Genomic DNA, 21,835 nt, shown 5'->3' with positions numbered 1-21,835 from the left:
CTTTTGCACAAACTTGGGACAAAGTTGTTGCCTGCTGCTGCCTTTCACCTTGACTTGTGTCACCTGCCTTGAGATGGCTCCTGAGGGGTCTCCAAGGGGCTGAGGGCTGCGTGCTGTTGCCACCAGCAAAAACTGGGAATATTCTTTGGGTAGCACTGGGCAATGCTGCTTGAGTCTGCTGGGACAGTGCCTGGACAGTGCAGCCTACAAAAGCATCGTGGTGGTATTAACCCCCCTGGGTGGAGTGTGGTGTGGTGGTCCACAGTGCTCTTTTCTCTCCTTGCACTCATTTCCTCCCCTCAGACCTGGCTGCACCTTGTGCAGGGCAGCCCAGGTTGAGGTGATGCTCAGCCCTTGTACTGCCAGGGCTTGCATGATTGGCGCTGCTTGGGTACCCTGGAGTAGGAAAGGATGGAGGTGGTAGGTGTTCCTTGCTGTGAAAGTGGGGGGTGCAGCACTGCCCAGTGCGTGCTGCCAGTGTCTGAGCCTTGCTGGGCAGCTCCCAGGTCATCGTGTCCCTTTCCATGTAGAGCAGCCAAGTGCAGTGAGTCAGACAGGCTGACCAAGAGGGGCTGCACGTTCTCCACGCTATCAAATCTACTCTGGAGGGACTGACCTGCTCATGCCCATTCAGCTGGTGACATTGTGGGAATGGGCCTCTGCCACACACTTCCTTGGCTCCCTGGGGCCCACCATGGGACATTCTTCCTGGGACATCATGGCATCTGCATACATTTTCCTGGTTCTCTCCATTCCCCTCACTCTGGAAGCGCAACATGCTGTTCTCCTGGGAGAAGGTTTGCCCTTGTAAGCAAGCACTATGCCAGACTTAAGTGCTTGACACGAGGGGGAGGAGGGAGTTGTGGGGGAGTGTTTGCTTTTAGTTGTTTTTTTCCTGTATGGGTAAGTTGCTATAGTACTAATGAAAAGGGGTGAAATGGCCAAAGTACAGACAGACATGTTTGTCAAACCCAGTTTAAGCTGTGAAAACCAATTTGCAGTTCACCTCATTCCTCTGTTTCCTGCCAGTTGCTAAACATCTCCATCATGGGCCCTCATATTCCTTTTGGTGAGACTATCATGAGCACTGATACCTCTTGGGCAGAGAACCACAGGGTGTTTGAGGAACCTGCAGTAGCTTACCAGAGCAAGCCTCTCTGACACACAGTCACTGTCAGCAGTCAACTTGGCAGGAAGAAAAATGTAGCTCTGACAGAAGAAGGACACCAAAGTGTTTCTTTTCCTCCCCTCGAATCTCTTAATTTCAGTGCCAAGTACAAGGCAAGTGCTCCTGCCTCTGCTTGGAGCAGGTATTTTTCTCCCGAAGAGGTGTTAGTACACACTTTGGTGCAGAAGGACCTCTAGTGTCCCTTCATAGCTCATGCTTTGGTCTCACAGCTCTAAGTGGGTATTTGTTGGTCACAAGACCCTCCTATGTTCGGTGGAAGGGTGGAAGGAGATAAGGTCCCCATAGCGATTGTAGGGAAGTGGCTGGGAAAGACAGGCTGGGTTGCTGCTCCCTGGGGTGAAGGCAATGACTGTACGCACCAGGTTCACCTTGTCTCACTTCCATGGCTCCTTCACATCCCTTCTTCTTCACCTCAGGGGCCTCTGTGTGCCTTTTTGTGCACCACAGGCTGCTCCATCAAATATAATAAATGCTTCTGGTGTCTCAGTAACAAATTTTCTACTGTGTTCCAGTGAACACCAGTATAAACTGTAGATTAATGTTGTGCTTCTTGGGAGTCTTGTAGAATTCCCCATCAAAATCTGTGCTTAGTATTCAGCAGCATAAAATTTTCTTAAGGAGATTGAATTTAATCCATCAGTGGAAGCTGTTAGGAATACGATGAAAATACTATTATGTGTTTTGATCTATTTTTCTCATGTGTATCCCTTATTTCATCATGAAGATGGCCCTGTATGCATCATTCCAGTGAGAAAAGTGGGAGGTGGGGTGAATGAGGTGGCCTTTCGGGGGAGAGAAACTCTCAGGGTCTTTGAATGCAGGGAGAGATTTAGCGGACAATAGAAAAGACCATGTGAGAAGCAGATGGATTTTAGATGTTCATATATTTCTAAACTGGGCATTTCACTTGGTGCTTGACTTCAGCCAGCCAAGTAGCCCCTCTGAATTTGCGCGGGCTCTTACTTAGGATACAGGGAGCAGCAGAGAAGGTCTCTGAGCTTACACAAAGCTATAAAGGATGGTCACAGGCAGGTCACCCTCATAGGCGAATAATGAAATCAAATGGGTGCCTTTTCCACACGGAAAATCCTTCTACCCGCTTTCTGATCTCCCGTGTCTTCCCACCCGGAGCACCCGGACGCTTATGACAGCCGCGATTTCACCAGAGCCCAGCAGCTCACACGGTTTCAGCGTACGGGGTCTATCAGCTCTGCACTCTCAGACGGCGGGGATCCCGAGAAGTTGCCGCGCCGGCTCCTCCTCCCGCCGCTGTGTGGAGCCAGTTTCGGTTTCCGATTCCTTGTCGGGGCGGGGAGTTCCTGGCGCTACCCCCGCCGCTGCCACCGGACGTGCACGCAGCGCTGCCGAGCTGGCGGACGGGCGGCGAGCGGGGATGCCGGCGGGACGGCGGCGGCGGCAGCGGCAACAGCAGCGGCAGCAGCGACAGGAGCAGCAGCGACAGCAGCAACAGGAGCAACAGCAGCAGCAGCAACAGGAGCAACAGCGGCAGCAGCAACAGGAGCAACAGCAGCAGCGGCAGCAGGGCGGGCGACGGGACCAGGCGAACGGCTCTCCGCCGAGTACGGGAGGTACCGACCGGCGGGAGCGGCGCAGCGGAGCGGAGCGGTTCGGGGAGGGCGGCGGGGGCGTCTGGAGCCCTGCCGCGAGTGGGAGCCTCCTGGCCGGGGGCAGAGCCGCCACCGGAGGCGTGCGCGGGGCGGTGAGACCCTCCGGGACGGGTCTGTGCGTGGGCAGGGTCGGGTCCTTGGAGATGAAACCGCTGGAATTGCAATAATCTGCTGTTGCCTCTCGGGCATACCGAACCACGGTATGAGGTGCTCAAACATGCCCCAGTGCGCAGCGGTCGGAGGAGACTGGAAGGAGTTAGACCATGACAAGGAATGGACGTGAATTTCTTTTGTGGTTGCATGTTGTGATTAAGCTGGGGAGGTGTGAGAAGGGTGTGTAGTGAGAGCAGAAGCTCCTGGTGAAAGCAATACCACAAAGAGATGTTGAGGAGGAGGCTGAGATGTTAAGATGCCTGCTGCCTTAGCGTGACCGTCATGCCTGTCCTTATTTGTTCTGCAGAGCACACGCAGTCGCAGAGGAATGAGGAGGTGCGATGCTCAAACCATGATGAAACACATATGCTCGTTCTCTCCTCTGATGGGATGCTTTCTGAGCAGTGGGCTACTGCTTCAGCTCACTGCTCTAAGACAAGGTAAGAAGTGGAGGGATGGATGGTAACAGTCAGAGAAGGTGGCCCACTTTTCCTAAAGGTGACATCCAAGAGACTGAGGCATGTTCCTGTTGTAGAGAGGGAACTGGAACACATTCTTTCCCAGTACCCAAAATTTATCTTCTTTTATTACCCAGCAAGAAGTACACTGATTTTGAGGATAATACCAAATTCTGAGCTGCTTGAGATGCGTATGAGACAGGCTTCTCTCAAACTTAGTAAGGTTTGGTAGCATATAGCAGAGTAATGCAGATGACTTGCAAGCCACATGTGGCTTGAGAAAGCTGTGGGTGAAAGAGCCAAGCACACCTGAACCTTGCCACCATCCAATTAATCTGGGAGGGTAACTGTCATCTAAAAATGGCACAGCAGTTTGCTGTGGGATTTCTGTTAACTTGTCCAGGGCTGAGCCTGGTACTCTTCCATCTTCCCACAGTGCAAACCACAATCAAATCACTTAGTGCACCTAGCATAAGAGCAGGGTGAATCAACTTACAGATGACCTATATTTTTCCACATAATTCCTGCTAAACATGCTAGGCCTTGGTGAGCAGGAGATCTTATTTTGTCTCGTGGCACAGCATCTATCTATTTTGATTTTTTTTTCCTTATTTTTGTAGGCTGGTGAAAGAACTAGAAGACCATCATATTGTTCAAATAGCATGTGGGGACCAGCATGCCGTGGCACTCTCCAGAGGTAGCCTCTTTCAAGCACATTTTTCCTCCAGACAGGAGTCACATTATGGCAAGCTTGCTCTCAGTGTCAGTGGTGACACTGTTAGAGAGTCATGATCGATGGGTAGGGGACACAACGTGCACCTAGTATCAGCGGTGCCCTTTCCTCTCAGCACCCAGGGACCTGCAGCTCTGTCTCTCTCCAGTTCCTTAGCACTACCCCTCTGCAAAGGTGTGTTGTGGAGAGCAGATGTGCCCACCCCATTCTGCAGTCACCAGACTTGCTCATTCTTAAGTTGGACCACCCCTTTGGTTAGGGACTTCTTGCAAGTATGGCTTTATAGGTTGCAGCACCCTGCCTTTATTCTTGCTGTCCTGAGTCACACAAGAAGCATGGGGCTGCCCTGAAGGGATCAGAAGCAAACCGGGGGGTTTGGCTCCAAATGATGGTCTCACCTTAGAGCTAGATCTCTGAAAACAGCACTGATTTTTGCTCCCACTCCCAAAGAGACTCAAAGGAAGTAGAGAGGCTGAGCTGTTTTCTTTTGTTCTGTGTGTGAAGGAGGTGAGCTCTTCACCTGGGGCCAGAACGCTCATGGACAACTTGGAGTGAGCAGCCAAACTGCGCTCATCCAAAAGCCACAGCTGGTGGAAAGACTAAAGGGCATCCCACTCGCTCAAATTGCTGCTGGAGGAGCTCACAATGTTGCTGTGTCACTCTCTGGAGCTGTGTACTCCTGGGGAAAGAATGATTTTGGACAGCTGGGACTCGGAGACACAAGAGGTAAGGAAGAACAGCAGTAGGAGGGTGTTTTCCTGGTCAGTGAACTTACTGCAGACACAGGATTGGCTCAGGAGTGTCAAGCCCCTTTGGAAGAGCAGTGGACATTAAAGTCTTTGGAAGAAAGTATGTTTGGATAAGTTCTTTGTTTCTGAGCTATTGTATCCTACCCAGGAAAGACATGCAGGGACAAGGGATTTAGGGGCTATATTCTGATGAATTTATGTGGCAAACGGCGTAGCATGTGCTCATAAAACTGTATGTTTCATAGGTCTCTTTCCAATCCTGTTCTCTCTCCAGGCAATCTTGCATGAAGGAAATTCACTTTATACCTCTTTGCCTTCTTTAATTCTCTGTAAATGCTAGGTGTGATAAGAATTAAAATCAGCCATTGTCTTCAAACCTAGAAGGCTAGAGCAGAGTTGCCCTAGCCAGACAGGACTTGAAGTCAGCAGGATCTAATGAGTCCAATATATGACCCTTGAGAGTCAGATATTTTGAAGCCAAGTACCTTTTGGCAAGCAAATGTGAAAGAGCTGTGTTTTGTTTCGGATTTAACGTAAATGAAAAGAAAACACTATGAAAAAGATAGAATATTATGAGAAAGAATATGTTACTATCCAGGGTAGGAAGCAACTCAAACCCAAGGTGTAAATACATTAATTGCTGTAAGAGAGGACTAAAAAGTGCTAAAAACCTATTTTCTAAATATTTATTTGTGTGAGACTCCCCAGTTTTCCTTCACTTTAGCAGTACTGTCTTCTTTCCAGACAGAGGCTGCCCATTCTACATAAAAGCATTAGAGCACTGGAAGACTGTATTTGTCTCATGTGGAGCAGATCATACAGCAGTTCTCTCCAAGGTGAGTCTGAAGTGGAAGGTAAGCATCTGGGCCCTCACCCTCGGAGAAAATATACGCTGCTGAAAGTCAACACAATAGAAACGCCTGCTTCCATCAGAGTCTGAGGACAATCCCTAAGGGATACTAAATAAGCTAGTGGGAAAATTTCCCTTTGCTCAGATTCCTGTCACCTGCATGCAAACTTTTGCAGGGAGATGGTGAATGGGAATCCTGGAGCAAAGAGATGCAGTTCAACTTTCAGTACTTTTTGAAAACATTTTATTTTTTATACCATATTGAGGACTTCAGAAAATGTGAACAATAGCTAATTCACTAGGGTTTACTCATACAAGTAAAACTCTTAAGCAACCGGCAGTTATTCTCAGGAGTTAAATCATTTTCCTCAGGAGTTAGATGATTGGGACATTAGACAATGTAAGATTAGGCTTGATGTGAAGTGGACTCTACCTGTGTTAGAGTTAGGGATGTTTTGAATCAAGTCCCATCTAACATATTGTGTCTTGCTGACTCTAACTCTCAATGGTGACCATTTGAATGTTGTTAATAATGCAGTAATACTGTTGTTTTCTTCTTATCTTCAAGGAGGGGTTGGTATGCACCTTTGGAGCAGGAGGGTCTGGCCAGCTTGGTCACAACTCCACTCGGAATGAACTTGTGCCTCGTCTGGTGGCTGAGCTGTGGGGAGCAAGAGTCTCTCAGATTGCCTGCGGCAGGTGGGAAACTACCAGTAACCTTCCGAGGCCAAGGTCTTAGGCGAATCACTGCAGAGCAGAAGGGAGAGGAGTCACCAAGATGTTCAAATTGCCGCATCCCAGTAGATTTGCGCTGTCAGAATATCGTCCACTGTTCAGGTGTAAGCCACCCTCCTGCCACAGCCCCGGTGAAAGCAGAACCCTCAGCCCGTGCTGAGCAGAGAGGGAGGGCTGCAAAGAACACCAGAAACCCTTGTGTTTTTTTTTTTTTTTTTTCTTTCAAGAAATAGAGGGTATACTGGGTTCCAAACGGCAAAAGCCTGTCAAAAACCTGCATCAAGAAAGTCACCAGGTTCCCATCCACTGGGTCCTTAGAAAGAACAAAAGAGGGTGATAATTATCCATTTTCATTTTGCCTTTCTGGAACTCTTAGGCTTTGTATCAGGCTCAGCAGCACAGAATTTGCATTTAAACATGAAAGGCTGTGTAGCTAGCAAGGCATAACACTTTATTTTTGTATGTGGAACCACAGTAAATCACAAACATTAATGGACAGCATTGGCAATTTGGGTCCATGCATTTATTGCTGAATGTTTATGCAAGGAAGGGTCCTAAGACTTCAGTTAAAGGCATTCTCTAGTTGAACTGTCAGGACTCATAAAGACAAGCCTCAGCTATCCACTCTGAAAACGTATCTGTAAATTTTATTCTGACTAGCCTGGTGGTATTAGCTTATTATGACCATTTTTCTTTTTCTGATCAGACAGCACACCCTGGTCTATGTCCCCTCCTTGGACAAAGTCTTTTCATTTGGTTCTGATGAAGAAGGACAGCTGGGAGATAAAAGAAAGCCTAATCAGTTGATACCACTTCCCATTGATTCACCAGTGAATAATGGAAAATCCCATCAGGGTAATGACCACTGTAGATGTGTACAATCTGTATTTGTTTCTTCCAGGGAGATGTTTGCTCTCATGATTTCATGTTTACACTGAGAGTCTAACATTAATATCTCATGCTTGCTTGGTCATCCCAACAGATTCTACAGCGGATAATTTGATTAGCTACTTGATTTATCATCATGGGTAATAGCCACATAGAATCAACTTTTACACAGGCAGCTACTATCTGAGAGCTTTTTTTACTGTTCCACATCTGTGCACTGACCTCCCTGAAGATAATGACTGTCTCCTTAAATGTTTCTTTGGAAATCTTTTTATTCCTTCACAGAAAGCAACACATCACAAAAGGTGATTGAAATTACTGCAGGAGGAAACCAAAGTATTGTCCTCTGCAAGAAGAACAAGGTAGGTGCATGTCTGATCATGGCTTCTAATTTTGCCTTGTTCACATTATTGCTAGAAACATTTGCATATTCCGTCCTGCTTTTAGAGCTCCAAGTTCATTGCATTGCAGTTCTTTCCATGCTTACCCAGAAACTAACTTGTATTGCAATTATGTATCTGTTCTGTGGTTAATGCATCTGGATGGTACTGGGTGACCATTAATCATACTTAGACTGAAATCTTCTTGCAGTGATTGAAAAAAATAATCCCATCTGCTAAACTTGTAATCTTGTCGCTATTTTTACTTATTTCACACAGAATTCCTGTTTGAATGGAATTGCCACTCTGAAGGATGAAAATGTGGATGCATGGATCTCTAGTTCCAGTACACAAGACTGGGAGAGTGTAAAAAAGTAAGTCAGAAACCTGCTGGGTTTTTTGTTTGTTTGTTTGTTTGTTCATTGTTTGAGGGGTGTTTTGTTTGTTTTGTTGTTGTTGTTGATGTTGTTGTTGTTGTTTTTTCTTTTTTCTGCCTCAATACATGATTTCTCTAAAAAATATTATTCTTTGGACACTGTTGTAGGCACTGATGGTTGAGAATTTGGCTGAGACAGAATGTTGTATCAGCACTTCTTACCTAGTTTTTGCACAGGAAAAAGAGATTTTGATAAGCGACAGCCCTTTCACAACCCTTTTGCAGGAACAGAGCAGATGTACTGCCTGTCTTCGGAATCCTTTCCTTCTCTTTCACAGAATCGTTGTTAAGGTGATGAAGAGGTGACAAGTTATGTCAGAGAAAGATTTGGTCTGCAGACTGATGCCTTATGCAAAAATCATAATTCAGAGTATCCAAACTGGAATGTTCTTTGTGTGTCAGCATTTAAAAATTAGTGATCCCTTCTTTAATTACCCATTTTCAATAGCAGTAAGTATATACTGCTGTGGGAAGCCTTACACTTATGGCTGAGAATTACAATTGTGTAGTCTTTTTTTCAGATCTTATGTGTGAGATTATTTTATTTGGGAAAGTCTGACTCCAGCTGCTGATTTTGAGCATTTAAAAGTATTGGCTAATTTGCATCTAAATGTTTCCCTGGCTACTTTTGGTTCAGTTTGGAACATGTGGAAAGCAGTTGTTGAGAGGGTGAGAGAGGGAGGGTTCTTTCCAGATCTCAACAGGAAGGGCCTGACAGCAAATTTTGTAATAATATAGCTGCTTCAGTAGGAATAGAACCAGGAATACAGGTAGTAAGTCTTGCATCCCTTCAGGTGCTGGGAACCCAGCTTTTGTGCAGCAACAAATGGATCCCCTGATGGATTTTTCCTCAGTGTGATACAAAGATCCCGTCTGTGAAGGGGTTCCTCCTCCCTCCCATGCCATGGTGCCTTTTATTTTGCATAACAAATAAAACCAGATAAGGTCCCCACCCATCAGGAGAAGCTATCTCCATCACAGCACCCACCAGCACACAGCACAGGCTGGCATGGGGCACTTGAGTAGGTTCCCCCACAAAGCCCAGGAGAGCAGAGGTGGTTTGTCAAAGATCACTAGCTCCTCAAATACAATGTCTTCTGCAACACTCTCAATGAATTAGTGCTGAAAAAAAAAAAAAAAATTGTGTTCAGGTATAGACACACTGGTACTCCCAGTTTTTGCTCTTTCAGAATTAAAAACCTGAAGCTGCTATTTATGTTGAAAGGATTGACTTCCGTTTGTTTTTTACTGTCAGGAATATCGAATTGATCTTTTCATCTGAGGCCTGCATCAACGGAAGCTTCCTGGCAAAAAGGTAGTGTGTGCTGTCTAAAACATAACAGAATATATTGGCTGCATGTAAACTGACCAGAAAGTGTTATTTTAGCCTGTGTATGTAGAGAAGATTAGTTGTATTTGATTTGCAAGAAGCAAGTCTTAATTTTTCAAAGCCCAACCTAAAATTAAGTTTTTTATTCCCCCAGTCCTATTGAAATTTGCTATAGAAGCTCACATTCCAGCATAATATCCCATAGTGGCATCGGACAGATGATTATAATCCATTTACGCAATATTACAGCTCCCAAAGGACCCATAATAGCTCCTCCCAGCACTGAAGTGCAAGTCATTTTAGGGTGGAATACAGGAAGCCTACCTTTAACAGTGCACAGCTGCACAAGGCAGGAAGGACAGAATATTAATCAGGTTACACTCCAGTGAGAATGTGTTCTTAGAACAGACAAAATTATATATATATACCCACTGGAGCCAGGGCTGAACTTTCTGAGTATTTTCTGATGTTAGGATGCTTAACTATCCACTCAGTAACAAAAAACAGCTTCTCACATCATTTGATGTTCTTTTTTACATTTGTCATAGAGACAAACATTTCAAAACTTCCAAGGAAGTCTCAGGTGTAGACATGGCAGAAGTGCAACATTTTTATGAGAAGGTCAGCAAGGTGCCAAAAGTCTTCAGGGAGGTAAGGATTCAATATAAAGATTCCCACTATACAGACACTGAGAAGCTCTAGATTTGTGCATGAAACTTGGGAATTTCCATGCCAACCTAATTCGTCTATGATTTTGGCAAAACATAATTGCATTTTTAACCCATGTTTCTGTTCTGTGTTTTTGTTTGTTTGTTTTTCCTCTGAAGGTGTTAAAGGGGATTTTGAAGTTACAGTCATCATTGTCTTCCTCTCCCATCTCAGCTGAAAATTTCAGAGTCTACTTGATCTTGCCTTTTCTTATCCAGGGAGAGTGTAACACCTCTTATGCTCTCAGGCGGGTAGCACAAACCATCACAAAACTCCAGCCACACAACCTGCGAACACTTGGTAGGGTTTTATGATGATAGCACTGAATGATTTAAATGCCTGGTGATTTTTCGCTGCAAAGTAAGAGTTAGTATCACTGATGTAATTTGCTCCATAGTTTTGCCTGAAAGAAATGCATTTGGTAAGAGTAGAAACATGGAGACTGCACAGCAAGACACAAGAAAAAAAATCATCTCGGTCTGAATTTTACTAATTTTTGTAGTGCAAAATTAAGCTTGTTTTTGTTTAGTTCATTTGATAAAAAGAAAAAATGTGGCTTAATACACAAATTGCAGTTATTTGCATGTTACCTGTGATGAATACTTCACCAGCTGTTTTCTTTACAGAATGCCTATGGTCAAATCTAGAAACATCCTTTTTCAAGCAGCTCGTCATTCTATATCAGAATGTCTCCCAGGTGATCCTGTCTGACTTTCTCGAGGATGTCAGACGTTGGCTAGGAAACCTCTACAACCTGGACCCACGTCAAACAGTGACCCTGCAAATGCTGCAGATTCTCTACCAGGTGAGAAAGCATTTGGATCCTGATTAGATAGGATATAACAGTACGAGTTAGAGTAGTTTAATCCTTTTTACTTGTTGAATTCTCAGGGTTTTCTTCTTACAAGGGAACATGGGGCCTTCTAATGTGGGATGGCTTCAGGAATCTGTTTGGCTCTACACCAGCATAACTTTGAAGGAGTCCTGCTCTTACGTTGTGCCTGAACGTCCCTCTATAGAAATGAAGAGCTGATGCATATTATAGCCTCTGTCGAGGGGGGGGATGCTTTCAGTGGTGTGAGGAGTGCATGTATTGATGCGTACAGAGCTGTGGATTTGCTGTCCATGATCTAGCATGCCCATTCCCCTTTCTGCTGGTGAGATCTCTTACCCCAGTAACTGCTCACAGTATGTAAAAGATGACCTGCCTGCGTGGCACAGTGTGGCTGCCACAGTAATGCTGTGTGGTGCTTTAAGGGCCTGTTACTTGAGAAGTTTTCTGGGACAATAGAATTAGGGCATCTTTAGCTGAATGCAAACAAGGGGAAGGGGCAATAACTGTATTCTTCTTGACAACCATCCTTTCTCCTGCTGAAATGTTGAAAGTTTAGGAAAGTCAAGAGCTCAAATGTGCATTTAGTATGAATCAGAGAGAGTCATTAAATGTTGTTCAAAATTGAATATGTTTTTGGCCAAGAATGCAGATTTGGGCCTTTAAGTTTAGACTTTTGAATCTGTGTTTATCCAGGTAAGTAGACTCAAAAGTGCACCAAGCCTATTCCTCCATAAGTGCTTACATCATTTGAAGCTTTACATTTCACTGTCCCCCTAAAAATCATATCTTTTTATGAAGTATGAACATGTATAGGGAGCTTCAGACTGTCCCACAACATGAAAGACACTCAAAGTGAAACACACCTTTCCTGATGGAGTTTCGTTAAGGGATCTTCATTGTAAATGGAAATTGCTTTCCTCAATGGCTTTCCGAAACTCCTCACTGCTGACTGCTGTGCTGCTTGTAACGTTTCTATCTTTCCACTACTGTGCAGAATCTTGGAGCTCTTTCTGCAGAAGCCTTGCTACTCCTTAGTCCTGTCCTGTCACACAAACACATGGCTTAGTAGATCTGCTGACACTCATTTTCATATTGCTTGTTATCAATGCAGGTGAACTCCAGAACTGGTACCAGAGTAAAAGAAAATAACTTCTATGTGCCTGAAGTGAAAGAGATTATCTATAGGTGTCGTTTCGTTGATATAAGAGGAGTAAGTACAAAATCTTACCAGCAGTGCAAACCACTTTTTTTTTTCTTTTTTATTTTTAATGAGTCAATATATACGAAAGTCAACTCTATACTCTAGCCCAGTACCTTTCAAAGACAATGCATTTTCCCTACTCCTCTAGCTGTTTTAAATTATGCAAGCCATTTGCCATCCCAGTATTTTAGCAGCTGCAATAGTGCCTTTCCAGCAATGACCCCTGGTTCTGAGAGCTGTCCTCCAACATCTTAAGCAGCTGTTTGCTTTGAACTGGTGTTTAGTGTGAAATAGCACCACGAGGGTTGATTGCTACAGTTCTTATTGCTCTGGATTTCATTATGTTTAAATAACAGAAATGTTGTGAGGTGTCTTTAAAATTTTATGCAGAAACTTTGTTGAGCATTTCAATTTACTTATATCTAAAACCAAAGCTGTGGTAATAGAAAACAATCTGTGAAGTGGTTCATTTCTTGATGACATGAAGGAGGGAAAATTAGCTACCAAATGCATCGGTGTCATAGGAAGCAGCATGAAATGGAAACGTGGATATTAGGGGCTTCCTTAGGCAAAAAATGCCTGGCTGAAATTCGCAGGACAACTACCTCTTTCATAACCTTCCATCTGCTAATGTACCAACTTTGTACCAATTAATCAGAGCAGAAGAGAAGGCTTGAGAAACAGTATAGAATCAAAAGCCAAGTAGTACATTACCTGAAGCTGCTGCCTTATCACACTAGAGGTATAACACCTTGAATTAGATTATTTTGTATACCAATATCTACTTTGGTATTACAGATAATAAAGCAAACAGTTTTTAACAACAATGTACCATAGCTTGGGTATCCAGGACATTTTTACTATGCATTTTGGTTTAGCGGAATTATGGAAAATGCTATTAAAATCACTACATCTCTGTTTTATTCCTGGGGCACTATAACACAAGTGTCTGCCTGCACAGACAGTTCGGGTGCCTCTCTGTCAGGGTTTCCCACTCACAGGAGTGTTTAGCAGACAGTGTGCCTTTGTTGGTGTAGTGTTCGTGTACACAACAGGGGCATATTTTAGAGATAAAGGAGTTTGCCAGGGTACAGACTGGCAGTCCAGTCTGCACATGTACCCCCAAACTTGTTTGATTTTGTAAGAGAAAATCAACACGTCTTTTTCCTCCTTCCTTGTAATTTTAGACAGCCCTATGGACTCTGAGCAGGTATCCATGCATCTTTGACATACAAGGGAAGATCATGGTTTATTTTACAGAACGCAACACTCAGGCCAGCCATTCGAGTGATGTAAGTATGGGCTGCTTTTTTTTTTTTTTCCAATTTAGAAGAGAGAAACACACTTGCTAACACATTGTTACTTCAATCTTCAGATACCCTTAATAGTGGCGCCCATGAAGCTGTGGTGGTTTCCAGTCAAAAGGCAGTGTCTTCTGCAAGACATTTGGACCCATTTAAGTAAGGCATCAACACAGCAGTTTAAGAATCTCTTACAGGTAAGATACCAAATTGTATTATTTGTTAGTTCTGCTTCAGTGTTCTTTGATTTTCAGTGTTACTGAAGTATTGGTAGAAGAGGTTTGGTATTCTCTGAGCAAAAACCAAAACTGCTCATCAAATTATTATGAAACATATTCCATGGAGGACATAGAGTAAATCAGGAGGGTCGTAACGTACATTCTTATTCCCCACAGCCATCAAGCTTTGTTAGCGTAAGTTAAATGCAAGTGGCAGTGCTATTTACCATGAAGTTGCTTTTGGGTAATGTAATAGGATTGCTCAGGAAAATGGTAACTGGTGAAGTCTATTACTGCTAGGCTGACTTTAAAGACTCTGGGCTAGTTTGCTGTATGTGGAAAAACCTGGTGGCTGGGGACCCAGCAAGCAACATAGCCACAAAAGCCATTTCTTGCATGGAGATGCTGCCTGAAGGGACAGGAAGGATAGTGCCAGCAAGAGAGGTGGAAAGCTGATGATAATGCTGCTGTCTCTGTGTGGCTTCAGTCAGTGGTTTCCACACAAAGGTTCTCACAGCTGTATTTTCTTCAGGTATTGCAATGCTAGCCCTACCCTACAAAAGCCTCCATGTGAAAACAGCACCTGGGCAGAGCGGAGCTCAACTCGGGGACCACATGCCTTACCAATCACTGACCCAAGGGCTGTCAGAGCCTGGCACCATGCCTGGGCAGAGGGAAGGATCAACCTCAGTGCCCTCTTACCAACATCTGGGTCTTTCCATGTGAACCTTCTTGCCAGGCAGAGCTGTCAAGAGCTTTTCCTTCTTGTACACTTGGGAGAAGATTCACAATGGCTCCTAGAGCTGCCTTTCCTTCCCCCTTCCTCACTACATCTGCTGAAAAAGGCATTTATTTACAGAGCCAGTCAGGCTTGTGCTCTGTACTGTCCTCTAGAGCTAGTCTCTCTCCACCGATTGTACATGGAGCCATGACAAACAGCTGCACTTAGCTACAGTCAGACTTTGAATACAGACTTTGAGTGCTCTTGCAGGCACTGCCTTTCATACCATGCATCACAGCATTATTTGCCCAGCAACAGCCCGAACAATTTGACTGGATTATTAACATCTGGCCAAGAGACACTGAGGTCTGCAGTATGTATAACTTGGTGCTACATTTCTGAGTTTTTCCAAGAGGCACAGTGCATTTATGTGTCTGTGGTACACATATAAACCACCCTGTAACAAAACACAAAACAGAAACTCTTGTAATAGATTGTGGCATTAACCCTTTGTAGCTGTGTCCTGTGAAGACATTTTGTCAGACAGTACCAAGAACTTTGCACGTGACACCCTCATAGTGGTCTGTCATTCCATTTGCTGTTGTTGCTTTAAATGAAAACAGGGAAGGCTGAAATGTTTAGCAAAATTATTTTCTGTTCCCTCTACTGAGGAGGATACTGCTAAGGGGAAAGTTGATCTACATACTTAAACAGAATTTGTAGCTGCCAGCTTAACTACCAAATCCTGAGCTCAGTTGGAGTTCTTTTTTCTCTAACCTGTCAGGAGATGCCTCTTTAATGGAGACGACCCATCCTGGCTATCAAACTTGGGCACTCAGACACATTTAAGAAATAGTACAGGGACACAGATCTCCTAAGCAGACACTGGAATATGTTGGAGGCCACTCTAATAAAACCCCCAAATGCACAAGTACATTTTTTCTGCAGAACTGTCATTTCCCCATATTTTTGTATTTCTTCCAAGAAAAAAAAAAAAAAAGGCAAACAAGCAGCTACTGGACATATAGACATGGGTATCCTCCAAGTAAATATATTCATTTAACTCAAGTCTTGTTATTAAACATCTGACTAATTTATTTTATATTCTTCTGACAGTGAGACATTTCAATAACGCACATCAATTCAAAACAAAACCAAAGCTCATAATTCAAATAGAGATTCATATTGCTGCATCTTGTCATTGCTTTTTATTTAAGATCAGTTATTTCATTCCTAAGTTCTTCCCCATAAAAATGCTCACTACCGAGATCTTCGTTAGTGCCACTACAAATCCACTTGAATACACAAGAAGGAATTAGTGCTTCTTGTTATTCCTCCTCTTTATCTGCCTTAGCAGTAATTAATAGGGTGCTGCACATGACTTTATACAGTTCCAGATACTACTAGGGAAATGATGAGTCACTGGTGCGAGGAAGGAACTCTCTCAAATCAACTTCAATACCTGATTAGATTAAATAAACTGCACTGCTTTAGAGAAGCCCAGGGCTTAGCAAACACCTCACACTAGTTGTGCCTAAAAAGCTTAATCCCCATCCAGGTCCACAGGTGGAAGAACACATAAACCGGTATTGTAACAGGGAGCAGGAGACTGTAGAAACACAAGCTGTTGGTGCTGGTGCAGCCCTGTGGGAAGGTTTCATCGACGCTGGCTGAGTAAAACAAGCCTGCTAGGGACAGGAGGGGAATGAGCACAGTCAGGGTGGGCAGGGAGGGGAGCAGGCCTCCTCCAGCCATCAGTTCCGTCACTGCTCTGACTCCTTCGAGCCCTCGGCTGGCGGCTTCTTCTGAGTCGTCCTGGCAGCCTCGGGGATCATGTTGGGGATGCCGTCGATGATGGGGTACACGATGCCCAGCTCCTCGTTAATGAGCTCGTTGGTAGCTTCTTCGTACCTGGCCAGGCAAGTCAGGGAAAAAAAACCAAGAGGAGTGAATGACCAGGTTTGCCGCTGGCAGCCCCTCCTGCTCGGCACGGGGCGGCTGCAGGCCAAGGGCGGGCGCCCAGACCTGCCATTCCGCCGCTCAGGGCCCGGCCCCGGCCCCGGCCCCGGCCCCGGCCCCGGCCCCTCACCTCAGCGGCCGCTTGGAGAGCGGGCACACCAGGAACCGCAGCAGCGACGGCTCCAGCGGCTGCGCTAAGCTGGAGCCCTGGCCCTGGCCCTGGCCGTGCCCGCCGCCGCTCGCCGCCCTCCGCAGCACCGCCGTCCCGCCGCGCAGCATGGCCGCTCCCCGCGCCGGTGCGTTCGCCAGTCGGGCCCGGGCTGCGCCGCGGAGCGCGCACAGTGGTTCCGCCCGCCGTTCCGCCCGCCTTCCCCGCAGCTGGTGCCGGTGCCGGTGCCGCTCCTCCCAGCGCTATGGGTGTCTTGGTGCCCGCAGGTGTCGTTCGAGGGCGAGCCAGGAGCGGACGGAGGTGGGCTGGGCCAGGAGCTCTTCAGCGTGGCCGCCAGGACCCTCTGCCAGCCCGACACCGGGCCGTTCCGCCACCTCCCCTCCGGCCTGCTGTGGTTCCCCAGCCAGGTAAGGGGGCCCCGCGGCCCGGGGAGGCAGGGAGCCTGCGCCCGGGAAAAGGCAGTAACGGCTTGTCCCCGTGTGTTTGTTCCTAAGCAGGCCCCGAGCAGCCAGCGCACCTTCTTCCAGATCGGGACGCTGTGCGGAATGGCGCTGTACAACGGGTACACGGTGCCTTTCCCCTTCCCCAGGGCTCTCTACAAGAAGCTGCTGGGCCTGGAGCCCGACCTCGGCGACCTGGAGGAGCTGTTGCCAGCCGCAGGCCGGTACGAGCCAGGCAGGCCCCAGATGTTGCTGGGAAGCTATGGCTGAGGCGGGTCTGCTGGCTTGAGGATGCGCACAGAGATCCTCAAGGCCATATTTGGGGTACCTCTGGCAGCTGTATTTGCAGAGCTGCTAAAAGCCACAGATTATCAAGGTCGCCTTTGTCCAGGGCATGAATGTTGCTCTCAAACAGGGGCTGTCATCGCCAAAATAAAAAGCTGACCCCATGGCTTACAAGGGGACAGATTTCTGGTCCATGCGAGCTTAAGTCCACACTGTGAATATGTAGTTCAAAACCACTTTGAGCTTTGTGGAAGAACTAAGCACTCAGTTACTAATGTTGAGGGTTTTTTCTGATTTACTAATTACCAGTTTCCACAATGATATTACACACAAGCACAGTGTTACCATATGCTGCTGTTGTGCCAAATCTGACAACCCACAGTGGGGTTTCTACACACTGGGAAAGGAGATTTCAGGCAGGTATAGCTGGGAGAGGTGCTGCTGCCACCAATATAAAGCTATGCCCCTGAAGCCCAGCATTCCATGCAAGTCCTATAAACAGCCAAGAAGATGAGAACCCCTTTCCTGAAGGCAGCAAGTGTGTTGAAGTGCAAAAGAGCCCTTAGTGCTGACTGAAATGTCAGGTTGCTTGCAACACTTTGACAGGTGCCACACCCCAAAACAGTTCTCTTGGATTATCCCACTGGTCCACAGTTAATTCCTCACAAGGCTTTGGTCCAAGCCTACCACTGAACTTTGTGTAAAGTTATCCCCACAGGGCACAGGACTTGCCTGGAACCCTTTGAGGTGAAGGCATTTGCCCTCAGCTCGAGGCAGCAGCAGGACATAAGTGTACAGATCAGTTTAGGGCCATATATGGAGGTGAGTATAGGTGTTCCATATGTATATGCATTTAAAATCTGCTTGTCAAAGGATGGTTTTCAGTGGAATTTGAAAATGCTTTGCATGATCATTTGTCCTCTCTCTTTGCCCCTTTGTTTTTTGAAAGGAGCCTTCAGAGAATTTTGGATGAAGAATGTGATCAAGTCCTTGAGAGCCTGGACATGGACTTCACGGTAAGATATTATTGTGCCATTCAGACATGCCATGTCCCACTGCAAATGACACAAATTGTCTGTAAACTCAAACTAAGAAAAGTGCTGTGTCAGGCCCTGCAGAAAGAAAGAATGTTAGATGTAGCACATTTATGTCTGTCCTATATAGATATAGCACTCAATGTTTTAATTTATTTGTATAGATAATGGAAGAAGGAGGTTCCATGGTTCCTGTTGAACTTAAAGAAAATGGTGCCAACATTCCTGTCACTAAGGATAACAGGTCAGTTTTATTTTTCTTATCCTGTTGTCTTGTTATGAGTGTGTGAAATAGCATATCTACACTCATCCCCATATACTCTTAAAAAACATTGAACATCAGCATTGAGCCATTGGTCTTGGTGCAATAGGTTGTATGCTTTCAGTTCTTGCTGTACATGCTGCATATGCTCTAGACATTGAGTGTTTGTGCAAGCAGACGATAAGAAGGGGATCTTTGGACTTCCTGGCATCTGCATATACAGAGATGCCTGGCCTTATCAGGGAAATTCCTAACAAATGTATACAATACCCCTGAAGAATATTTTCAGGGAAATACAACACCTCTGGGAGCTCCAGCAATAGCTACACCTCTATAAGGTGCTGTTTTTTTTTTTTTTTTATGAGCAAAATGTTTCTGGCTTAGTTACATATATGGAATGTATCCTGTATATAACAGAGAAGAAGCAATCTGTCAGTATGGTATTGTGTCAATATTAACCTCAGCACAGAGGAGAGAGAAATTCTGTGGCCTGAGTTACACAGATGATCTGAGGACCCACAGAGATGCACAAAAAGGCTGTTTAGGAAGGTTGAAGTACAGCATTTACATTGAGTTGATTGTACAAGTACAAAGTCACTAAACAAATCCCCATCAAAACCAGAAGATTAAAACTGTACTGATTAGCAGTGCCAATATTTATTTTGATTTCAGGTTAATTCTTGGGCACTCAGCGTGAGTTTTGCTGAATTTACCACATTTAGGTCTGCTAGGCTCCATTTAATAGTGAAGTGTCTGACAGGATCTCATTGGAGGGTTCACATGAAGTACAAAGAGTATTCTAAAAATGAATCCATGTTGGCCAGCATTCTCTTATTTGTGGTGATCCTTCTAGCTTATTCAGTGAATAATAATTGCCAGTGATGACTTCTCTCAGTAAAGACTGAGTCATTATAGTAGAGCAGGTCCTTTGGAATAAAGAAATAAAGTTCTCTATATTTCTCCTTTTAAAAAAACACCTATTGCATTGTTTGATTCAAATTATCTTTGCAGGAAAGAATTTGTTGACTTGTATGTGAACTATGTGCTCAATAAATCGATACAGAAGCCATTTGAAGACTTCATGCAAGGGTTTTTAAGAGGCTGCCCAGCTAAGCAGTGGAAGATATTTCTCCCTGTAGAACTCCAGATTGTTATCCAGGGACACACAGAATTTGACTGGAATCTGCTGGAAAAGGTATTGGATACAAGCACATACTTCTACCATATCTGCTGACCGTACTTTTTCAGACCTCTTGTTTTGTTGAGTGCATAGGTCATGAACAAAGAAACAGAAGCTCAAGAGACTTTCTTTTTCTTAATTTGTGTCATTACTTTGAGTGTGTTTCAAATCTATATCAGGTACAAGAATAAATAGGATTAAGAATCAATTTGTAGCTCAAGGATTGTCATATGAATCTTTGGAAAACAAATGAACAAGCAGATTCCAGAGGTTAAGAGGATTTTAATATCTATGAACAGGATTATAACATTTATCAGATAAACTGTTGTGGCTTTAAATAAAAATGGGAATAGTGAAGATTAACTGGCTTTGTTTATTTTTATCTCTTTGACAGAATGTGAAGTACATACACTATAAAGAGTTAGATCAAACCATTGGGAATTTTTGGGCTGTGTTTCATAAACTCCCAGAAGAAAAAAAGAAGATGTTTCTTGGTAATATATCAGGCATTTTAAACTTTTCATAGCCCTTTTCTCTACCCCACAACACACATTTTAGATGCTTGCACATGAAAAATATGTTAGTTCTGAACAGCTTTTGACATGCTCTCTCCCCCCATTTCCTAGTGAAAGCCACAAAGAATTGCACAGACACAGCTCTGAGCCTCCTCCCGTCCCTTGAGGCTTGGCTGAGCACATCTGACCGCCTTGAGCCTTGCAATTACTTTATGTCTTACTTTTGTGGTTATCACTTGTTGGTCAGAGGCCTCAACTTGTGTGAGCAGACTATATAAGGAAAAGTAAAAGAGGGCTTATAATTATTATGAATCAGCAAGAGACTTTATTATATTCAGGTACAAATTCAACAAAGCAAAATAACTAACTTACAGACATAGCCATGTTTTATACTAATTTCCTCTCATAATTTTCATTCTCTGATAACATCTTGTTTTGTTTTGTTTTCCGTTTGCTAACTGCTTTTTGTTTTTCTTTTTTCTCTTCAGCTTTTTTGTCAGGGTCTGATCGAATCCGTGCCTCTGAACTGGAACATTTTAGTTTTTCTATTGTAGATCCTCAAGTAGAAAATCCAGATGAGTGCTATCTTTTTGCCAATACTTGCCAACGCATTTTGTTCCTCCCCAGATACAGCAATAAAAGAATACTCAAGAAAAAGTTGCTCTGTACCATAGAGCATAATGAAAATTTTGGCTTGCGTTAACTCTTGGTAAGAAGCACTTTAAAGCAAAAGTAGGAAAACAAGTCCTCGTTTCACGTATTATATTTCTCTCTTAATTACTCCAATATACTGGTTTCCACACTGCCTTATTTTTCATGCACTTTATACACTTGAGTGTGTGTATTCACTGAGATTTTATACAGATTATAAAAATGAGCTTAAACCAGATTACCTGATTGTTAGATTATAAAGTTAGGAATAAGAATCCTATTTACCATGCTTCAAAGAAGCAAGCTGATAACCAAGTGTATTTACATCTATGTGTATCTTGTCTGCCATGTGCTGGTCTTGTTTAGTTGGTGAGCTTTCAGCAGTGGGGATTCTGCAATTGGAACATTACTAAGTGTATAGCCAGTACATGCAGTACATGCTAAGCATTCATTGTTGCAGGAGGCAGCTAGGGCGAAGTTTTAATCTGTATTAGTTAAAGATTCTTTTGGGGAGTAAGTAACGCTGAGGAGACTTGTTCCTGCAAACTGTGAATTGAAAGAGCAATCCGTGCTCACCTGAGTATAGCCTTTGACTTACCTGAGAGAAGTTCTTAGGATGAGGATCTGATCATTCTTAGGCTTTATTTAGTGTGATATCACTGTTATATTTGTTGTCCTTCTTTATATCTTCTAAGGACATGTTGGGCAATTAAATCAAACAAAATGTTAGGCTTGCAGAACAGCTGTGTACATGAGGCTTGCAAGGCTGCTGGAAGCGTGTTGCCAAAACTGCGTAGCACTGGCAGGATATTGACCATGTCAGGCAG

At 44.4% G+C, this 21,835-nt stretch overlaps 3 protein-coding genes across 3 annotated transcripts; 1 reads left to right on the top strand and 2 right to left on the bottom strand.

Annotated features, from left to right (window-relative positions):
- Positions 1 to 1,913: 1,913 nt before the first annotated feature.
- On the top strand, positions 1,914 to 21,563 carry LOC308040027 (E3 ISG15--protein ligase HERC5-like; the record flags this gene model as incomplete). The annotated part of the gene is made up of 23 exons (XM_080343835.1): positions 1,914 to 1,936; positions 2,412 to 2,611; positions 3,278 to 3,410; positions 4,049 to 4,125; positions 4,666 to 4,887; positions 5,655 to 5,746; positions 6,329 to 6,459; positions 7,202 to 7,350; positions 7,669 to 7,745; positions 8,043 to 8,137; positions 9,455 to 9,514; positions 10,078 to 10,180; positions 10,357 to 10,537; positions 10,864 to 11,042; positions 12,184 to 12,360; positions 13,604 to 13,771; positions 16,908 to 17,048; positions 17,139 to 17,305; positions 18,316 to 18,382; positions 18,565 to 18,644; positions 19,674 to 19,857; positions 20,237 to 20,336; positions 20,846 to 21,563. 23 exons carry the CDS (start codon positions 1,914 to 1,916, stop codon positions 21,058 to 21,060), a joined length of 3,021 nt encoding a protein of 1,006 aa, XP_080199961.1. The 3' UTR covers positions 21,061 to 21,563.
- PIGY (phosphatidylinositol glycan anchor biosynthesis class Y) lies at positions 15,609 to 16,268 on the bottom strand (the record flags this gene model as incomplete). The annotated part of the gene is made up of 1 exon (XM_080343297.1): positions 15,609 to 16,268. The coding sequence occupies one exon, from the start codon at positions 16,266 to 16,268 to the stop codon at positions 16,038 to 16,040; it is 231 nt and encodes a 76-aa protein (XP_080199423.1). The 3' UTR covers positions 15,609 to 16,037.
- On the bottom strand, positions 16,277 to 16,777 carry PYURF (PIGY upstream open reading frame; the record flags this gene model as incomplete). Its single annotated transcript, XM_080343296.1, has 2 exons — positions 16,603 to 16,777; positions 16,277 to 16,424 (listed from the first exon to the last, which is right to left on the bottom strand). Exons 1-2 carry the CDS (start codon positions 16,749 to 16,751, stop codon positions 16,277 to 16,279), a joined length of 297 nt encoding a protein of 98 aa, XP_080199422.1. The 5' UTR covers positions 16,752 to 16,777.
- Positions 21,564 to 21,835: the final 272 nt, after the last annotated feature.

The sequence above is a fragment of the Nesoenas mayeri genome (genome assembly GCF_963082525.1).
Source record: "Nesoenas mayeri genome assembly, chromosome: 4".
NCBI lineage: Eukaryota > Metazoa > Chordata > Aves > Columbiformes > Columbidae > Nesoenas > Nesoenas mayeri.
This window is presented reverse-complemented; position numbering and strand designations above follow the sequence as displayed.